General features: G+C 42.5%; 2 protein-coding genes across 3 annotated transcripts; both read right to left on the reverse strand.

Moving 5' to 3' along the window:
* Positions 1-1,874: 1,874 nt before the first annotated feature.
* On the reverse strand, positions 1,875-8,780 carry LOC134065816 (thread biopolymer filament subunit gamma-like). The gene is made up of 8 exons (XM_062520904.1): positions 8,353-8,780; positions 7,042-7,102; positions 6,627-6,722; positions 6,251-6,427; positions 4,662-4,787; positions 2,775-2,995; positions 2,144-2,281; positions 1,875-1,905 (listed from the first exon to the last, which is right to left on the reverse strand). Exons 1-8 carry the CDS (start codon positions 8,760-8,762, stop codon positions 1,875-1,877), a joined length of 1,260 nt encoding a protein of 419 aa, XP_062376888.1. The 5' UTR covers positions 8,763-8,780.
* A 2,322-nt stretch (positions 8,781-11,102) lies between these two features.
* On the reverse strand, positions 11,103-20,839 carry LOC134065930 (leucine zipper transcription factor-like protein 1). Of its 2 annotated transcripts, none has more exons than XM_062521055.1 (10): positions 20,672-20,839; positions 19,619-19,743; positions 19,208-19,402; positions 14,149-14,206; positions 13,679-13,741; positions 13,496-13,561; positions 12,977-13,054; positions 12,642-12,818; positions 12,217-12,320; positions 11,103-12,100 (listed from the first exon to the last, which is right to left on the reverse strand). In XM_062521055.1, exons 1-10 carry the CDS (start codon positions 20,672-20,674, stop codon positions 12,082-12,084), a joined length of 888 nt encoding a protein of 295 aa, XP_062377039.1. In that variant the 5' UTR covers positions 20,675-20,839; the 3' UTR covers positions 11,103-12,081. The 2 variants fall into 2 exon arrangements, 1 of the variants encoding a protein (XP_062377039.1); XR_009936342.1 differs by having other exon boundaries at positions 12,083-12,100; positions 12,587-12,818.
* Between the last annotated feature and the right edge of the window lie 271 nt (positions 20,840-21,110).

Genomic DNA, 21,110 nt, shown 5'->3' on the forward strand with positions numbered 1-21,110 from the left:
TATCTCCTCTGCTGACAGACAAGCAAAGGGGTTAGTTTCAGTGGTTGTTATCAAACAAGCTACAGTATATTGCTTCTAACACCAACGTACATTTACATTCAAATCACTGATCCATATCCTTGTGGGAAATGTTAAGTTGTTTGTTGTTGTTTAAGTGTCAAGGACAGTCTTACCTGTGATTGTAATTTCTTCTGTAGTTGTCTCAATCACAGTTTCTGTAATGATGTACACAAATAATGAAATTATAAATAACTCTACACTATTCAGAATGTGACACAATAACATGAAGTCAGAGGTAAGAGATAACTACTGACATGCTAATTAGGGTTCATTAGTGCAACATTTCGGCGGTGATATACTGTACATAGTGGGAAGCTACATCAAGGGGGGACTCTGAAATGGACGAGACCTCTCCAGGGAAGTGTTCAATTCTATTCTATCTATATTTTGGCCATTTACTTCGGCCTGACTCTGCCCGTTTTGTGCATCTGACTTTGCGGTCTGTGGCGCTCTGATGTTGTACCTACCTGAATGTCAGCTTCAACCGCTCTAACAGTCTAACATGTTGACTGTGTGACATCCGTGTGCATGTACATTGTTTGCATGCTTTTATTGAGGTGTGACTATATATAGGCCGTGTAGGCTGTGTGCACTTAGGCCTATTGCTTGTGTGCTTTTTGGGAGGTGTTACTAGGCTGTGTGCATGTACAGTATAGGCTTATTGTTTGTGTGCTGTTGGGGAGGTGTGACTAAATATAGGCTGTGTGTCATTCATTTCAGATCTGGGTCATTCCGTGTCAAATCAGAAAAGGTCTCAGATTTTGTTCAAACCTGTATTATATCAAGAATCGGTCTTAAAACTAAGGCCTGTAAAATATTTCTATTCAAATAGAAATAGAAATCCTGGACACGACAGTTACCCAACATACCGTCTTAGTCCTATGAAAATGACCAAGAAATGCAATTACACCTTTCAATGGTCTAATACTGAACTTTCAATGGTCTAATACCGAGAACATGCCTGTCTTCCACCCTACAAAGTTTGGGCAGGCTCAGAATAACACTTTTCAAGATATTAATGGCCAAACATGGTCTCTGAGATAAGGCATTTCTGCAAGTATAAAAATGATACAAAATCAAGGGTGAATAAATGTATGAAAATATTGGAATTTAACAAAAGATATTTTAGTCTTTATTTGGTCTTAGTTTTAGGACCTGCATATTAGGTAGACAAACTTTGAGCAAAATCTGAGATGGTGCAGCAATCATTTTCCTGGGTTTTGTCTGATTTGACCCGGCTGCTATGTGAGAACTTGTTGTAGTGCTCTTCCCATTTCCTCACAGCCAGTGACATCTCCCATCAAAGTGTAAAGTACAGTTGCTCTGCCGTTAGCTGGTTTCTGTGCCATGCCCTTCTCTAGTGAGAACCATTCTGCTGGGTGAGTCATTAGAGACCTTGTCTGTGCTGAACCAAACAGCCCAGGTGGCGATACCAGCACCACGCTGAACCACAAACTGACAATCTGCTAACAGAAACTTTCACTCTTCATTAGAATACTGAGAAAGAGAAAGCTCCTACAGTTCAGAGAGTGCTTCAGTTACATGGTGGGTTTTTTTTGTTTTGTTTTTCGTCAGAAGTAACTAATGACCGCTACAGTACAGTTGTATATTTCTGAAAACACTTAGTGACAATTTTGTATTGAAGCAAACCTTTCAATCAGTCATTTACATACTTGGTGATGAAACCACAAATGAGTCTAATTCTGACCAACAGACACAGTGCAGATCAATAAAAAATGATGTCTGTTGGTTTTATATTTTCAGGAATTACAAGGAAATACTGGATCTATTTCTTCTCTGTTGCATCACCAACCTCACCTGAGTAGGAGTATGTGGATGATGACTCTGTCACAGTCACAGATGATGCCCTAAGAGACAAGAACATGCCACTTCCTCAAACAACGCACCTCATCAGCAGTTGTGATAAGCAATATGACGGTTGGCACCACAGAAACACGTAACAAAGCTACAACGTCATAAAAACGTCACAGTACTATCTACCATCAAAGTAGGCTGCTCAGAAAGAATGGCAGCTGACATTTAAAACAGACTAGTCAAGTAGGAAGTGGGACAAACGACATACTGATCCACTTCCTCTGTGCTCTGCTCCAGAGAGAGGAGGTCTTGGGTGGCGCTGGAGGGAGAGGAACTCCTGACGGAGGCGGCGGGGGATTTGGACAGGTTCAGGGAGGAGGCGTCACTCAGCGGCACGGCAAACGCGCTAATGTCACAGAAACACACATCAGGTCAGCGATGGGCAAAATGGAGTGAGTGAAGCTACAAGCTACGTTATAAGCTACTTTTAAAGTAAAACAAAACACATTTTTCATATAGATTTCAGTTCCTTGGGTCACTGAGTACTGTCAGGGACAATTGGTGGGCTTAAAGCAGCCAGGCAGCTACAGCGCTACACTCTGGGGGCATGAACATGGGGGTTCACGAACATGCCCCCAGAGTGTAGCACTTAAGCAGCTTGGAAGCTCTCACTGTTCGAGCTAAGCAACTCAAGCTAGGTAAAACTGTTTTGGGGGGGTTTCGTACCTTTTTTTCACACACTACATTTCACCCATCACTGCATCAGGTGAAATGAACATGAAAACAACAACATTCCAATGTCCAAATGTCTACATGCAACAGGGACCTCGAGGGTTACTGAATAAGCTGAACGGAGCACTGTGGGTCATCCAGGTGGAGTGTTCAGAGTGTCAGTTCACCTGTCATCACTCCCGTCCAACAGAAGCCTGTAACTCTGGATCTCAGCGTCCAGGGCTATCTTGATGTCCAGCAGCTCCTGGTATTTGAGGAGCTGCTTGAGGAGGTCCGCTTTGGTTGCTTCAATGGTGGCCTCCAGCCCCTGGATCTGGGCGTCATACCCAGCCACGGCAGAGCCTGACTGGGCCTGCGCCTCACTGAGGCGGTGGTCCAGGGTCACTGTCTGCAGGAAGAGCAGAGAGGAGGCAGGGTGAGAGGGATGACTCAATCGAAAACAGGATATAGTGGATGGAAATAGTTTCTGTCATGTCTTTAGCTACTGAAACGCATTGGGAGTGTCTATCAGGCCTCATTTCAATGAATACATTCACTCTGAATGAGAGGGACTGACAAAATATTTGACTAAATATTTTTCAGGCACAGGCTCAGCTACGTGTGTTGAGTGTATGTCAATGTAGTGACATTGAATGAGTAAATGTGGAGATGACACTAGACCACACTGACTTCCACTATAATCCTTCCAAAGACACTGACTATGAACTACCTATGCTGACATCAAAGTGGGTATGAAGATAATATTAAAGTGAATGAGTATGTCGAAATGAAAATCAGTTAAAGTTATTGTTAAAGAGAAAATTCCACCGATTATCAGAGTGCACATTGAATCATAGGGAAACTACTGTTGAAAATGAAATGACTAGTTACTCTCTAAAGCCCTTGCTTCAGATAACACAGTTATCACGATCGCTGATGAAAAAATCTAGCTTAACATCTTTGATGATGTGTGAGGACTATGAAACTCCCTTTGTCGATACGTAAGTTTATCGCTGCCGAGCAGTTCGGTGTCTTCTGGGAAGGCTACTGTACCCTCAGCAGCCGCAGAAGACATTGCCAAAGCCTTAGCATACAGTACAGTAGTTTCAACCACTTCCTGTTTTATTTCAGATTTTTTTTTTCTCTCTCTTTTTTTTTTTTCTCGACCCAAAGAGCTGTGATTTACATGATGTTCGGATAGCGCTCAGCACGCTCTGCAGTGCAGACACCAGCATGATGCACAGACAGCTCTGCGGGGCTAAGGGGGGGAAATCGTCACTCAGTTTTCACTGAGACGATGCCACGAATGAATCACAATGCTCCATGTGTTGATTTTGAGAAGAGGTGACATTTAGACTCGCTCGACCAAAACTTCCTGTCTGTTTTACATACCTGTTATAAGGCTGTGATTCACATATCATCAGCACTCTCTTGAGCTGTTGTTGACACGACTCCTTCCTTTCACTCCCTTTTTATTATTATTATATTATTTGTATTATTTATTCATTCACTCATTTAGCTGACACTTTTATCCAAAGTAACTAACAGATTGGAATTATTACAGGGCCAGTTTCCCAATGACAACTCAGGTTAAGGGCCTTGCTCAAAAACACAATGGTAGTGGTTGACAGGAACTGAGCCCAAAGCTTTTCTGGCTACAACATGCTAACCCAGCTCCTTCTCTACTGGCGCCACCCTTTCACATGTTTACTGAGGTTAAACTGAACTCCTATCAGAAAATGGATACAGCAATCGAAATCTACGCCGCAGTTTACACACCCACGTCCACAACCACACCCACAGCCATGATCTCTGTAAACTTTCATGCACTCTAACAAACAACTCTGCGATAAACAAACCAGCACGCACGTACACATATTCATATACAGCACACACACACATAAACACACATACACATCAAGGTGGTCTGACACTTTGTCCGATACTGAAATCTACGCCGAGGTTTACACACACACACACACACACATCCACACCCACAAACATGATCTGTGTAAATACTGAAGCAAAAAAACAAACCAGCGCGCGCACACACACACACGCACACACAGACCTACTTTATTAAAGAGATTCTCCAGCTCCAGTTTTAGGGTATGCAGCTCTTTCTTGGAGGTAGTGAGCTCCTGCTTAGTGGAGGAGAGCTCGTCAGAAGTACTCTCCTTTACCGCCTGGACCTCCTCCATCTACAGACACACATACAGGAGGGCCATGAGATGGCACAGGATGGATTCATATGATGGACAGATGGAGGGGGAGGCATTTGGAGATGGAAAATCATCTTTAGAGGTTTACAGATTAAATATTGGAAATCAAACTGAGGGACATGAGGGGGAAGATACAAATCAAACACATTGTGATGGACACATGTTTAGATGCAGATGGTTTCAAGATAATCTAACTGTACCTAGACACTAACATAGTCACCACAGTAAAAGCTCCTACAAACAAAACTACACTCCCTTCCCATGGGCTTTGCTCAGCTACTATGAGTGTGAATCCGGAGAATCTGATAAAAAAAAAACATTCTCATGTTCCACAGTATCAAAACATACTTTGGTTTAAACGCAGGGGAGCAGCGACTCGAGGGCCAAGAGGACCAGCTTTACTAGCTCTGTGTCATCACATAAACAAACACTAATTGGAATTGAATTGAAGTGAATTAAAACTTTAACTCTAATTAAACCCCCTCTGAGCTTCATTGTTATGTTCTGGTGGAACAAGCCTCGCTGCACACAGCTGAGCTCACCGAGGGACAACTCAGGATGTGGGTTGTGAGTTTCACAGTAAACACCGTGGGAGGCTTCACCTTCTGTGACCAGTGGACGGCCTGAGGCCCGAGACCACTGTAGGTTTGTTCCAGAGTGGTCCCACCATACCAACCATCTTCTTCCAGTGTGGGGTGGAGAACAATTTGTGGCTGTAACCCCAGCGTTATTAATCAGTGGCACTGGTCCCCTATTTTGAGTCATCTGTTCAAGGATGTATGTTCACAGGCTAAATTAGTAACAAAAGGCAGCACATCCAGTACTATTTTGGGCCCTAATTTTAACGATGCAGAGAGCAAAGCCAGTAAATGAGTTAAGCATCTTTTGCATGAGCCGAAGCTCTCGTGTGGTTTGAGGGAGCATCGAGCCGACCGATGTCTGAGCTCAGAACCTTGCTCTCGGTTTGAAGTCAGCATACAGATGCCTAGTTATTAAATTAACTTTGGTTAGACTTCAGACGTTAGCACTTTCCTTGTCATCATTTCCTCAGCACTGGGAGCAAAGCAGCACAACGTTTTCCATGCAGAACAGCGCCACCTAGGGTAGTGGGACTGAAGTGCCTTGCATGGAGGGACGTGCCTTGTAGGCTTGCGGAGCACACATTGATACTGTTGGCACAACAGCTGACTGGTTATGTAGGATTTGATACCACCATTCCTAACTGAGAAAAAAAATCAGTCCTCTTATCTCTGGGCTATTTGACAACCCATAAATCATACAAAATAACAAAACATTGGGCTGTCTGTTCAAAATGCATCTTGGATGATTTCCTCTGATCCACAATTCTTTGCCCATCCCAGTGTTTCCTCATTCCTTGTTTATACACTATTTTCTGTCAAATACTTCCAGCTGTGACAACGTGTAGGCTGTGGGGGCTGTACCTTGAGTTTGTAGTATGCGTCAGCCTCCTCTCTGTGTTTCTGCACTGTTGCCTCATATTCGCCACGGATCTTGCTCAGCGCCACAGTGATGTCAAAGGATTTCCCTGTGTCCACCTCAATCATGGACACGGATGTGTCAAAGGATCTTCCCATTTTGGATTCAAAACTGGCTATCTCCTACAACACCCATCATAACAATTAAAGCAATTCTAGGATTAACATGTCAAGATCTGAAATGTATTGAAACACTATGTATTAATCTTGAGGCCATTCAGCTCATTCTCCCAAAATTCTTGTTCACATTTAAGAGCCTACATGTGCAAGAGAGGTCATTGTATATGTCATGAACATCATGTGTATAAGTTATCTGCATTACCTCCTCTTGCACTGTGGTGATGGAGTCCAACTCATCCTTCAGGCTGGATCGCTGAGCATCTAACTCCTCATGAAGTTCAGAGGCTACCTTAATGTCCTGCACCCCACAAATGAACCAGAAACTGGCTTTAAGACTAAAGCATCCTACTGACATTTGAATATTTACGGGCGCTGATACTGTATGCAATACTGAATGCTAAATACATCAGAATGCTAAATGCAATATACTTTGAATGATCTTTCATTGCAACTCTTTTGAAAGTACTGGGCCTTTTCCAGTTTGTTTAACTGTGTATTTCAGCACCTGCATTAAAATAGTAATAATACACTGTTTTCATTAGTTATATATAGATATGGTTGTGTATGTTAACCTGCCACACTTATTAGTGAACAAATGACCTCATTTGAACCATTACCTTTCTCATGGCAGCGATATCAGCCTCCAACTGACATTTCACACCTTGCTCGAAATCATATCTGCAAGATGTAAAGAAGTGTGAACAACATTAACCCAACAGCCAGTCAAAAACATGCACGTTCCCTGCAAACAGGGACATACTGTACTACTGCTTTTCCTTTTCCTTCTCATAAGTGTAGCATGGTTTTTGCATCCTTTTACAAAACATTTAAGACAATTCTCACACATTCTAAACGCTATTGGATTAACACAGTGTTAAACAAATGGGAAAGTTCTTTTCACAGCTAACAGCTTATGAATTATGAACTTGAAATGTTACTCTGTGAAATTCTTTTGCACAATTCAATTAGCAATCATTCATTATAAAAGATACCAAGCTTTCAAGATTTCAAGATGGTTCTAAAGCACATTTAGAGAAAGTACTGTCAGCTATTGGGTTAAGAAGACAGTACAAAAAATGACAATTAGTAGGCTAGTTCAATGTCTGGATTCATTTGTCTTGTAGGTGCTTACTTGAAGGTCTTACATGTCAAGGACAGTTATACATTTAGGAAGGAATGAATACAATTTCACTTAATAGGCTACATTCAGTCTTATCAGTTTTTCTGAGCCTGCAAAATATAAAGAAATGGCATAGACATAGCAAAAATGAAGGCTGTCCTCATATTGAAAACAATGTTTTGCATTTTGTTGTCCATGGTGAAATGACTGACTGAAGGCATTGATTTGACGTCATGTGTTGTGACCAAGCTGTGAAAATTGCTTTGGTGGCATGCATTTGGTTGAAATGTTCTGTCACTGTTTGAGCCTTTTCCTTACAAAATTTTGCCTGGAGTAGGCTAGTTCTGTTTAAACCTGTGTGTTTATTGTTTTGAAGGTGTAATGCGTGAATTGACAGTCACGGTAATTGACAGAGAGACTGTAACTTCTAGCACCTCTAGCCTACAGTTACAAGAGACATTAAAGGGACACTTCACCGATTAGCATTAAGCTTTGTATCTTTAGAAAACCAGTCATGTTTTTGAATGGTCGTGCATCATTCCCTCAGTTTGCCTTGAGATGGGAGAAATACGGATTTCAATGAAACCCATGAATACGACTTCCTGCTTTCAATGATATAAAATGATGATTTTTACATCATTGAAAGCAGGAAGTCCAACATTGAAATCCGTATTTCTCCCATCTCAAGTCAAACTGAGGGAATGATGCACGACCATTCAAAAACATGACTGGTTTTCTAAAGCTACAAAGCTTAATGCTAATCGGTGAAGTGTCCCTTTAACAACAACAGCAAAAAAACAACACTTACTTGGCCTTTAGTTCATGTGCAACACCACGAATGCCATCCAATTCGATCTCCAGCTTGACTGTGTCCAGGGAGATGGTTGCAATGTCGTTGCGGTACTCCTGCAGCTGGGTTTCTTGTTCGATCGCGGAGACCGTCACCGTGGATGCGTCCGAGCTCCCGGTGAGCTCTGCGAGGCGCGCCTCCAGAGCAACGTTTTCTTTCTGAAGCTCACGCACTCTAGACACAAAACCGGAGAATCGCCCGTTTAATTTTGCCAGGGTGCTCTTCTCGTCCGCACGCGAAAGCAGAGGGGCAAGCGTGGACGAACCGCTTAAAGAACCCGGGGTGACATTCACCATGGAACCGCCACCTCTCGATACCCCAAGACCTAAGCTTGCAGCAGAGGCACCTCCAACATGACCGAAACCCATTCCCAGCCCAAGATCTGAGCGTAGGCCACCAAAGCTCCCAGTAGTGAGGCCTAGAAGCCCATTTGCTCCATAGGACCGAGTAGACCTAAACATTGTAGGCATTCTTATGGAGTGTGTGCAGCGAGGAGAGATGGGCAGGATGAGACAAAACATGCCAAGTTGGAGAGCTTTATATATGGTGAGAAAAGGTAGCCTTGGGGAAGAACTGGAGAGAGAGAGAGAGAGAGAGAGAGAGAGAGAGAGAGAGAGAGAGAGAGAGAGAGAGAGAGAGAGAGAAGATGGCATGGCATGACATGGCATGGCATGTACACCCCATGGCAGAATATGTCCATGGAAGTTATTTATTGGCTTACTACTTCAGATATCCAACCTGGGGGTAAGGTAGACCTCATAAAAATGTATGTACAACATGCAATGGGAGCTCATACACTATATTGCCAAAAGTATTTGCTCACCTGCTTTTACTCACATATGAACTTCAGTCACATCCCATCCTTAATCCATAGGGTTTATGATGATGTCGGTCCACCCATTGCAGCTATAACAGCTTCAACTCTTCTGGGAAGGCTTTCCATGATGTTTAGGAGTGTGTTGGGATTTTTTGACCATTCTTTCAGAAGCGCATTTGTGAGGTCACACACTGATGTTGGACAAGGCGACTAGCTCTCAGGATCCACTCTAATTCATCCCAAAGGTGTTCTATCGGGTTGAGGTCAAGACTCTGTGCAGCCCAGTCAAGTTCATCCACACCAAACTCTGTCATCCATGCCTTTATGGACCTTGCTTTGTGCACTGGTGCACAGTCATGTTGGAACAGCAAGGGGCTATCCCCGAGCTGGGCTTGGTCCCTTAGTTCCAGTGAAAGGAACAGTGAATGTTTCAGCATTAACCAAGAGATTTTGGACAATTCCATGCTCCCAACTTTGTGGGAAGTTTGGGAATGGCCACTTCCTGTTCCAACATGACTGTGCACCAGTGCGCAAAACAAGATCCATAAAGGCAAGGATGACAGAGTTTGGTGTAGATGAACTTGACTGCCTGCACAGAGTCCTGATCTCAACCCGATAGAACACCTTGAATTAGAGAGGATCCTGACAGACAGTCGCCTCGTCCAACATCAGTGTGTGACCTCACAAATGTGCTTCTGAAAGAATGGTAAAAAATCCCGTAAACACACTCCTAAACCATGTGGAAAGTCTTCCCAGAATAGTTTAAGCTGTTGTAGCTGCAAAGAGTGAACCAACGTCATAATAAACCATATGGATTAAGGGTGGGATGTGACTGAAGTTCATATGTGAGTCAAGACAGGTGAGCGAATACTTTTGGCAATATAGTGTATATCTTATCATATAATATCATATATCCATAGCTTAATTGTTAGCCTTGATGGCTGTTTTAAATCCAGCTATAAAACATATAGATTTGTAGTCCATAGCCCAGACATTGGTTTTCTAACATGAAACAGCCTTAATATAGATACTTAATCAGTAATCAGAGGCATTGCCTTGCTTGTCTTGTCTTGTAAGCCTTTGAGCTGTTTGCTGAAACTTCCCCTCCATTTTGTACTAGAACAAGCATGGTCATGCTGTTCTAATGACGGTACACACTTCATCCTGAAAGAGACAATAATGGTAGATGTCTTCTACAACTCTGATTAATTTCCCGCTGTTAATTGAATAGGATGAAGAATAAATCTAAATGGGACACCGGAAGTACAACCAGGCCATCTTAATAGAAGACCTGGTGGTGCTCTTTGTGGTTTGACCTGGGTGGCTATAAACCAGCATTAGGTTTCCTTTTCGGCGAATATAGCGTTTGCGTGATGCATGCTCATCTGAGCTAACTACACACCACGTGCTGCAGGATTTCAGAGAACTTTTAAGTCTTTGCTTTCTTTCTTTGCTTTGTGACACAGTGATCATTAGCCTCAGAAACCTCACAACCAGTGATTGAGCACCACTGACTTTCCATTACATTTACATCCAAAATATCACCACAGCACGCAACATGATACTGAACACATAACATACAGCATAAGAATATGATTATGTGATTATAATAGAATCATATAATGATAATGACCGGAGAGGGAATCCTATCATTCACCACAATAGTCTCTACCCATCAGTGCATTTCTGAAAAGAGTGCTTATACATCTGTGAAAAGGGGCTAACAAGGGAAACAGGCATGACCGCCCCCTCCCTCTCTGTTGATGACTGACTGGAAACTAAAACAAGATTTTCTTCTCCACACGTGTGAAATCTCACACCTCAGCACAGTCTAGAATTGAGACACGAAAAGTCATCTTCTACACAGGTAACTTTTATTCAATACCCTGTAAACAAACAATCCGATGCAAGTAGTTATGCGAATGCAAAGTAGGCTATACCTTGAATGGCATGTAAGAGACAAAGAAAATACATAAAATAGATTCAACTGAAACAAACAAATAATTAAATTAACATTATGATTACATGTCATTAGATGTAAACACGTTTCCTTCTTTGGAATGTGCTGTCAGTACCAAAAAAGAATGGCCGAGGGTGAGCGTAGCTACACAGCTACAAATAGCCATCTAAACAAGTGAGCATGTTAAATCAGAAAAAAACATGGCATGATAGAACTGCTTTTCTGTAGAGATACAGAAAATGAGAGTAAAGCCTAGTGAAGTCTCCTTAAGAGACAATAAATGACTATGTCATAGAAATATGTTCCCTATGTCAAATGGAGCTTGAGGCTACTATGGTCCCAGTCAGGCGTATTCAATCTGTGGGTGTGGAAGGGTAGAGGCCTTCAAAATACCCTCCCTCCCTTCCCTACTGGCGTGATAGTGCTTGCAAAGTGCTTTTCAGCTAGCATAATAAAAAAAAAACAGCCTTCCGCAGACACTGCAGAGATTCACAGAAAGGTAAGACATGGAGTCTGCATTGTCAACAAAAGTAAAAAATAAAAAAAAGTGTGTTTGTAAGCGAAAATGGTGCCTTTTCCTCCACCTTCATCTACCTCTTCACTACACCAGGCTGCAAGGGTCTAAATGAGGTGAACGTCTACAGAGCCTCCTTTCACCGGAGAAAGCTGCTCTTGTTATAGGCAGATTGTGATAAATGAGCTGCACTGTTCTTAGAAAGCGTATACATATTCAGATATCTCAGCAATTGAGTTTCAATTGCATGTCAGTGTTAAAAAGCCCTTTTCTTTTTTTCCCTTCTTCTCATAGGCAAAGCCCCAAGTCAGGAGTTTTGGAGTCAAACTCCTACAAGCTTGTAGTTTTCATGATGATTTGTCTCTTCCTCTTTAGAGTTATGACTGGTACCAGTTATCAGTCATCTGCTTCGTACCTGGGAGAGAAAGAGGAATAGAACATCTCAAAGGTATTCCAACCAAGATCTGATGAACATGTAAGTGCAGAGAAGAATGAACACCGGAGTTTCTTGCTTGCTGTTGCTTTACTTACTTCTGTAGGCGCCGCCGTAGGTCTTTAATCTGATCATTTTTCTTGGACAGAATCTCTTTCATGTTGCGGTATGCTGCCGTCTCCTGGAACTTTCTGTCCAGCTCCTAAACCGGCAAAAACAAGCAGACAAACAACCAACCACACATTCACAAGTAATCAGCTGTGGCAATTTATAACCATAAGTCTGTTCACATACTGTAGGCTCAGGCAGTAACGTCCCCACACCAGAACGATGGTATGAAATGGTAGAAACTCCATTGCACTCTATGCACTGCGCACGTTCAGTGCAACTAGTGTAACCTTATGTTAACTACAGAAATCATGTTTCGCTTCTCACCATTAGGGACGTGTGGTTTGCTTTTACACTTACAGGTCAAATGTGTTCATGTGCTTGTGCGAGACTGTGCATGCAGAGAGCATCCCACCTTCTCAGCCAGAGCCAATTGGTCCTGCACGCGCAGCAGGTCATGTTTGGCCGACACCAGGTTCTCCTGCAGGTCCCGCTGAGAGGCCTCCTTGGCGCTCAGAGACTTCTGAAACTCGGCCTGCAGGGAGGCCACAGTGTCCTCCAGGCTGCTAATTTCCTGTGACTGCACAGCATGCTTTGATGGGGGTGTGTGTATGGGGGGGAGGGGGGTGAAGAGCACAGAGTCACGCAACAATCATTTCCTGTCCACACATTGACTTCATGCTCTGAGTAACTGAGATGTCAGACACTGTGGGTGTGTGTGAAATGCTGTGTGTCTGTGTGTGTTTGTACCTGCTGTTCCCCCTGGGTCGTCTGCAGATCTTTCAGGGCTCTCTCTGCCTTGGTCCGCTCATCCAGAGCACTCGTAGCCTGGAACAAACAGGAGAGAATGGAGAACCGCAACGCCAAAAGCTGCTCAGAGATCATCAGAATCTTCACACAGAAAATGTCACTCCTGACACTCTGTTTTTCTTGTAGATCAATACATTTATCATCGGCCCCTGACCCACATGTCCACCCATGAAGGCCTCCTTCCTTCCTTCCTTCCTTCCTTCCTTCAATCCATCCATTCCAACAACCAATCAATTCAACCACCACGGGAGGATCCATTTCCCTCCATTTCATCATTCAGGGTGTGATCCTCTAAGCAGGCATCTTAGCTGGTATCAGACCACAGCTGCACTGCTTGGACTTCAACCATGCTTTTATCTGTCAGTCTTTGCCCACGCAGGTCTTCTGGCACTTTCATCTCACATTTCGAGACGATCTTTCGAAATGAGGACGGCGTGAACTCTCACACATCCTACGTACCTGAGATTCTAGAATTCGCAATCTGGCTTTCAGTTTGTCGTTCTCCTCCTGGAGTCTTCCAATTTCCTGGACAAGTAGCAAATGATTCATACTTCTGTTCAGATTAAACGTGTATTACACCAGTTCTGCTGTAGCTCAGTTACCAATGTACATGTGTATTACGGTCATGCAGATTAAAGTTACCTTGTTCAGCAGCTCTGACACTCCACCTTCGTTTAGTGGGGCTAACTTTGGTCTGCTGATCTCCTGGAGTGGATAACAACAAGGCAAACATAGGATATACAGTAGGATAGATCCATAAAGATAACATTCATGACACAATGTCTACAGTACATAGGGTTGATCTCTGAGAATAATTCAGACAAGCATTTGATCAATAGTTTAACAGGGACTATCAGGGACTTTCCATGACTTAATAAACGTTGAAGTGGAGGCTGCACTAGTTTACGTGACAGCACGAATAACCACAGAAGTGTTATGTGTGAAGCATGTTTTCTCACTACATCACACCCAGAAGAACACATCGTTTGATCAACAATTCACAGTGATAGACTTATTGCACTTTTCGTCTCCATATGAGTGTATAAGTGGAAACTACGACCATGAAAGATTCACCACAGACAAGGGCAAATGTACTTATTTTAGTGACTTACCTTACTTCCAGATTTGAAATCTGCCTTCTCAAACTCAGCAACTTGTTCTAAAAGGTCCCTACAAAGACAAACACAATGTGGGGACTGAAAAGGGGAAGAGCCAATTACAAATGTCAAGACTAGATAATAACATGAATGTAAAACAATTAGATAGATAGATAGATAGACACTTTATTGATCCCCAAGGGGAAATTCAAGGGTTAATGTTCACATTGAATAACAGAAGTATATTTATTTTTCTTCTTCCTCTGGAAATTGTAAAATCAAACCAATAGAGAAAGGCCAGGGGAACAAACTGAACACCTTGTGTTTTTTTTTCTTTCTTGGAAAGTTATGCAACCGCAACATCGCTCAAATCATCATCTGTGCAGGCCAGGGAGTGAAAGAAAGTATCGGAGAGAGAGAGAGTGAGAGAGAGAGAGATAGAGATAGATAGATAGAGAGAGAGAGAGAGAGAGAGAGAGAGAGAGAGAGAGTGTGTAATCTCTCATGAGATGAACAGGTGCGGGTCTCTAGGGCCTCGAGGACAGCAGCCATGCTGAAGGTGGGGGGTGGGAAGGGAAGGAAGCCGGAGGCTGCGGGAGGGCGCCTGCACACGGCCTCGCCTGCACATGGCCGTTACGGTTCTTTTCATGAGAAAAATACTACACCTCCCCGTTTCCCCAGTGGAGACAGTTTAACACGCGCACACACACACACACAATCTGTGGTAAACAACAAAAGCATGCACATCTGTGTATGTGTGTACTTCATGCACATCTGTGTATGTGTGCATTCACAAAATGTGTGTGTGTGTGTGTGGTTAAAGAAGGCCGCAGAGTGTACAATCCCCTCTGCTCAGGGCGTTTTCCCTGCCTCATCAAAGCATGGCCGATCAAAACACCTCCCTGTGTTGGGAAAGGGGTGGTGGTCTCGAGCGTGTGTACTTCGGCTTGTTTATGCACAGATATGTGATAACAAGACGCAGCGGCGGCAGCTGTCAAAAGGCAGGAGCAGAAAAGCCGTTGCCTACCCGCCATCATTTGGGTTTTGATCTTCTGCTTTGAGATTCTTCTTTTTTTGTTGTTGTTTTGGTTTGAAGTTGTTTCTTCTCGTTCGTTCCCATCGTTACCTTTTAAGGTCACGCAAGGTTCAGTGCGGGCTTGTGAGCAGCACGGTGGGGATTGGGCCATTGCTGGTTCTTTTAGCAGAGAAGCAAAGCGCCACAAATGATTTCCTGCCCAAGATTATTTTGATGAGATAATACAAGGTGACAGTCCAAGACTGCCATGCTGCAGTAGAGATACGATCAAATGCAACTACTATCTCACCTCAGATTATCAAAATGATCTTAAACCAGTTTTCTCACATCACTACACCTCTGTGAATGAGACTAATTTACCATATCATCTCTGCAGTCCATATCTCACAACTGTGAAGACCTCTGAACACTGAACAGTTCTGAAGACCTTTACTGAAACAATCAGTTTTCTTTATATTTCCCTACACCAAGCAGTTACACTACTTTGGGGTCAGTTAAAAATGTCCATTCCACTCCATTATAAACAGAATACCAGCTAAGATCAGTTACATTGTTGTTTTAATCAGGAAAGCAGTTTTCAGACTGCATTATGTGCTTACATAATTGCAAAAGGGTTCTCCAATGTTTTCTCAATTAGCTTTTTAAAGTGATATCAGAATAGTGAACAGAATGTGCTTTTGCAACACTGGATGTGGATGTGGTTTGCTGATAATGGGCAATATAGATATTACATTAAAGATCAGACAAGTCCAGAAGCCTTTTGTAATTATGTAAGTAGTTATATAAAAGTAACATGCAGTGTCTACAAGGAATGCTCCAACTCCCATTTAACGTGTTGAGATCCATCCAGTTAGATGGTGTGTGTGTGTGTGTGTGTGTGTGTGTGTGTGTGTGTGTGTGTGTGTGTGTGTGTGTGTGTGTGTGTGTGTGTGTGTGTGTGTGTGTGTGTGTGTGTGTGTGTGTGTGTGCGCGCATGTGTGCGTGATGTATGGAAAGGTTAAGTATGGCGTCTGAGCCAAAGGGGACACTAACTTTATTAGACGAGTATTAGAAGGAGTGGTGATATTACTGAAACAGAACTGAACAATCTGTTTTAGCACTGATTGAAACAAGAACCTTTCCACTGATCCAAAAACATAACCACTCAAAGGAAGGTTTGTGGGTATTGACACAGGCATTAACTGCAACATAATGATTTTGCGCCATCACTGAAATCCTTATTTTATTGACTTCTACTATTGCTTCTGCTACTGTTGTTAGTAAATGCAGTCACACACATAATGAAAGTTATAAATATAGAAACGTGTGCACACCCGTTGTTTGACCACAAGTTGACACAAGTGAAATGGAAAATGCAAGTTATTCTGATTAGCCACAAAACCCTCCCCTGATCCCCTGAATCAAAAGAAAAAAAGAATCACGTTGAAACGTGCAAACCAGTAGTGGTCTGTGCAGTTGGCCCTGTGCAGTTGCATTAGCTTTTCTTCTTTTGAACCACATGCAAAGGATCAGTGGGTGGCACAAACTCTCTCACACGGCAACATCAGACAGCAGGAGGGCTGCTGCATGAAAGAAGCCATGAGTTGACCTTTTCACCTGAGGTCGCTTCACCTCTGAGGTGTACGGGGAAGACGTCGGCGTTGACTTTGACCGAACCAAAACAGCGGTCGCTTTTCAGTGATGCTATGCAGACGATGCTTGTACAGAGTCATGTGCGTCAGTTACTCAAACAAAACATTTGTAATAAACAGCGTTTGGGACTGTTCAATGTATTGTGGTAATGTTCTCTAAACTGAAGAAAATAAAAGAAAGCAAAAGGATTGACGATGATTCATTTGTATGATATTAAAGTACAATACGTTTTTCATGTCTTTTCATTTGGGCCACAAACAAAACAAACACTGCTTGGTGGTATTTTACAATGCAGCCAAATCGTCATCACTTAGTTTTTCAGTAAAATATCTTTGGATTAATTTGAAAAGGCTATACTGATATGATTGTATTTTTGTCTTGTCTTTGCCTTTGTCTGAAATTGTTGCTCAAGCTAATGCATTATTACTGCATTCTTGAAATTCTCACAACACTTAAAATGCAGAGGAAACAGGATTCATATATCCCTACATAGCAAAAATAACCTGTACTGTGGCGGGGACTACTTACACAAACATGAACTCTCAAAATACTCAAAGCTGGATCATAACTCATTTGCCCAGTAAACTAGCATTTAAGCATAATTTTTATGTGCTTCCACATGTTCGGCTGATGAGTGGGACAGCCTAACTGAAAGCAGCGACAATGGCCCTGGTACAGCCCAAACTAAGCATTTGTGCACATTGGTGTCTCCAAAGTGTCTTACGTTTGTGTCTTACTACAGTGGACACATCTCTCTGCGCATAAGGTCCATCACTCTCTCTCAATGGTCTCTATGACTGCTTAATCCCCTATATTTCATATCCTTATTACATGTTATTTGCCAAAACTTGACATAAACTTTCATTTTATCAACGGGTCTCAAATTGTTTTATTCTCTGTGAGTGAACACACAGATGAATGTGCATCTGTGTATGTGTACTGCAGCCTGCTAATTCACACCTCACGCTCACTCAATTACACCACAAGTCACTGTCGTAGTACCCAAGTCTCGAGATCACTTTTTTCAAGGTCTTGGCCTCATCTAGGAATCTTTTTTATTTTGACTCGAGGCTTTCGAGGTTTTATTTCAAGACCAGTCAAGGCAACTCATCGCATCGCCTTGATATCCATATGTACTGTATGAAAAACTCAAGCATTGACCACACTCTTTTGACTAGTTTAAGCAATACTAAACACTTTTCCTCTGTCACAAGCACACCGCTATTTGTTTATCCAGCAAATAACAATGTCCACAGACAAGGTAGAGTATATTGTATGATTTTATGAAAGTATGATGTATTGCGACATCGAAGCAAGTCAAATTTGTAGTTTGTTATGTCTCATTCCATCGAACTACAAATCTGCTACCCGATCTGCTACCCGATGAACCACTGTTATGATATTAACATTATTCTAAGGTACAAAAAACTCTATAGTGTTGCTTTAATTTTAACTTATATTATTGCTATATACTTGTTGAAAGAGTCCATGAGTTTCAATGCATCTTGGATGCTTACAGCTTTGAATATTTGTTGAATATATTTTTTGATCGATTTTCTACATAGCTATGAGGCTAGCAAATTTCACACATTAACATAAACTTTGCTGTTGTGTTTCTCAATTAACAAAGTCTTCCTATACACTCATTGATACACTCTGCTCTTAATGATGCTTTCTAGCAGAGGATATTGATCTCCCCGGCCATATAAGACAGGACTATATACTATGATGCATCAAAGTATGTAAGAAGGTGGGACATTACTTAATTCACATCTAGAGGCTATAAGCATTTAGAAATAGAGTTTGTTTTCCCTTAATGCTACACGGCAAAATGTATCATCTGTACACATTTAAGCTTTATGTGGCTTTAATGTGACAGGACACTGCAGAGAGTGACAGGAAGTAAGTGGGAGACAGAGAGGGTGTAGGATCGGGATATGACTGGGACTCTAACCCAGGGCCCAACAAGCATGTGGTGCTATATTTAATGGTCTCCACAACCAGTAGTGCCACAGTGCCCCCCTGTTTTAAGGAAAATAGCTCATTATTTCCTAATTGCAGCTTCTTAAATTCAAATATGTTCAGCGTTACTGTTACACCTCTATTACAGTAAAATAAATATATTTGGTGTATGGACAAAACAAGGCATTTTAGAACTAATCAATTAATCGAGAGCATAACTGACAGACTAATCGATGAAAATCATCTTTAGTTCTAGTTACAGCCCTAATGTGCAGGTCCGTGTATTGCCCATGCTGCTCAGCGCTGGCTCAGGGCCCATGCTAATGATGAAATATGCATAATGCACACCATGCACAGACCTGTGCATTCTGTTGACATGGTCCTTACAATCTGTGGGGCTTAAAGTCCTGACCTCTCCCAGTAGGACTTCCCTGTACTACTGACCTGTTCTCCAGCTCGGAGATGTCACTCTGCAGCCGAAGGTAGAACTTCTCGGCCTGGGAGAAGAGCTGGCGCAGCAGCAGCACGTTGGTGTGAGCCATGTTCAGCAGCTCTGTGTCCACCTCCCCACGCACCACCACCTGCAGACCGTCCAGCATTTCAGTCACCTCGTCCACTGTGAACGTGTCTTCCACCAGCCTTCAGGGAGAGGAGAGAGGAGAGGAGAGGATTGATGATGAGGAGGAGAGGGCAGGGGCTTAGGGGGTAAGAGAATGAGGATGAGGGGAGGATGGGGGATTTTAAGATTCTGGGAATTCGGGGCTGAATGTGTAAGATTTCAAGACAGATAAGAGATTGCACACAGAAACACTTGTATGCTGGGAACACACTACTGTTAAGGAGGTAGTAGCTGACCTGCTGTCTTTCAGGTCTTGAAAGCAGGAGTCTATGGTCTTGAGTCTCAGGATCCTCTTGGCACGGGCAAAGCGCATATAGTTGACGACTTCATTCTGGTGATGCTCATTGAAACCAAAATCACCCTGTAATAATGACACAAAATTGTTTTTGCATAAATATTCCATACCGAAACATACCACTAGGCTACTTTATGCACTGAGATAACAACAGAAAGCTCCATCAAAAAATAGCATTGCTATGTTCTCCTATGAACTGCAGAGGGCACCCTAGTTACATTTTTAGGTGTAAAAGCTTTTTACAGAATTACATCGCATTCAAGTGTAATGGGTTAATTGTTACACTGAATATTGACGAGTAGCCTAAATGGATATTGGACTGGTACGCATTTTTCATTTAGGCCTAGTCAAATAAAGAACATCTGGCTACAGCTTAACGCTGTTTATGAAAATAAGCACCATTCCAGCTTCGACAGTATTTGCTGGGTTTCAAAAGCAACATGTGGAATCAAACGACGTGGGTTAGGCTACTTCAGTTAATTCATAGTTGTTTGCAAGCCTGCTTTGTCTACTTGCACAACGCGATTGTGTCTTCAAAGTCCAACAGCGCTCACACAGCTAACGTTACATCTTTTGACAGATGAAAGCTCGGATTGCTAGCGCTTGCGTGAAATTGAAACACTGTAGACTTGTAAACATCTACGGAAAAATGTAATTGGCTGGGAAACATTAATGTTAAGGAAAGACTACGTTAAATAGCCTACTTTACAGTGCGTTTTCTAGCTATCCCTGGCTAGGTACATAGTGCTACAGCTTGTTGGAGAAACATTATATCCCATGTAACCTCATCCCGCACACATTGTAACATCCTATTGCTTTTCATTTAACGTCACCCTCCAAGGCGTCACATTATATGCATTAAACGTGACTTTCAGGGTAACAGTTCAGCGCTATTTTGGCAAATGTCTTAACGTTACTGTAACCAACCACCAACCAACTATGGCAGTTACTTAACCTTACATGCAGAGACTTGCTAGCCGGCTAAGCTACTTACCATTATGTATTTCTACTACTCCAAGCAACTCGAGTAGGCTTACCAAACAGTTTCTAACGTGTAGCCTACACTACGAAATGTTTGTTTTAAAGTGACTGACTGCACCGCCAGGGGAGGCAACACCCTCCTGGTTATGTTACACTAGCTGTTAGCCAACTCCGAGCTGGAAATTCCTCGTCTGTTTGAAATGGATGGAGTGTGCTTGGAAACGGAATAGCGTCATTGCGTTACCAACCAACTTACGGGGATTTGGCCCAGCTAGAACTAGGCTGTGCTGAGGTGTGTGGGCCTAGTGGCTCTCAGGAGGTGTGGCTTAGCTGCGCACTCTGCATCGATACAATATTGATACAATCAGATACAATCATTGATTGAGCTGCATAGTAGATATAGCCTAATGATATAAATAATAGGCCTACTAAGATTGTAGAATTTGTGGATT

The sequence above is a fragment of the Sardina pilchardus genome, chromosome 19, assembly GCF_963854185.1.
Source record: "Sardina pilchardus chromosome 19, fSarPil1.1, whole genome shotgun sequence".
Classification (NCBI taxonomy): Eukaryota; Metazoa; Chordata; class Actinopteri; order Clupeiformes; family Clupeidae; genus Sardina; species Sardina pilchardus.

What these genes read in the sequence shown, in the direction of transcription:
- LOC134065816 (XM_062520904.1), bottom strand. Translation starts at nt 8,762, where the DNA reads ATGGGTTTCGGTCATGTTGGAGGTGCCTCTGCTGCAAGCTTAGGTCTT. An exon ending in TGGAGAATCTCTTTAATAAA is followed by an intron (nt 2,996 to 4,661) that starts GTAGGTCTGTGT and finishes CTCTTCCTGCAG; the next exon opens with ACAGTGACCCTGGACCACCG. An exon ending in AGCACAGAGGAAGTGGATCA is followed by an intron (nt 1,906 to 2,143) that starts GTATGTCGTTTG and finishes TGACTGTGACAG; the next exon opens with AGTCATCATCCACATACTCC.
- LOC134065930 (XM_062521055.1), bottom strand. An exon ending in TGCGAATTCTAGAATCTCAG is followed by an intron (nt 13,055 to 13,495) that starts GTACGTAGGATG and finishes TGTTTGTTCCAG; the next exon opens with GCTACGAGTGCTCTGGATGA. An exon ending in CGACCCAGGGGGAACAGCAG is followed by an intron (nt 12,819 to 12,976) that starts GTACAAACACAC and finishes CCCCCATCAAAG; the next exon opens with CATGCTGTGCAGTCACAGGA.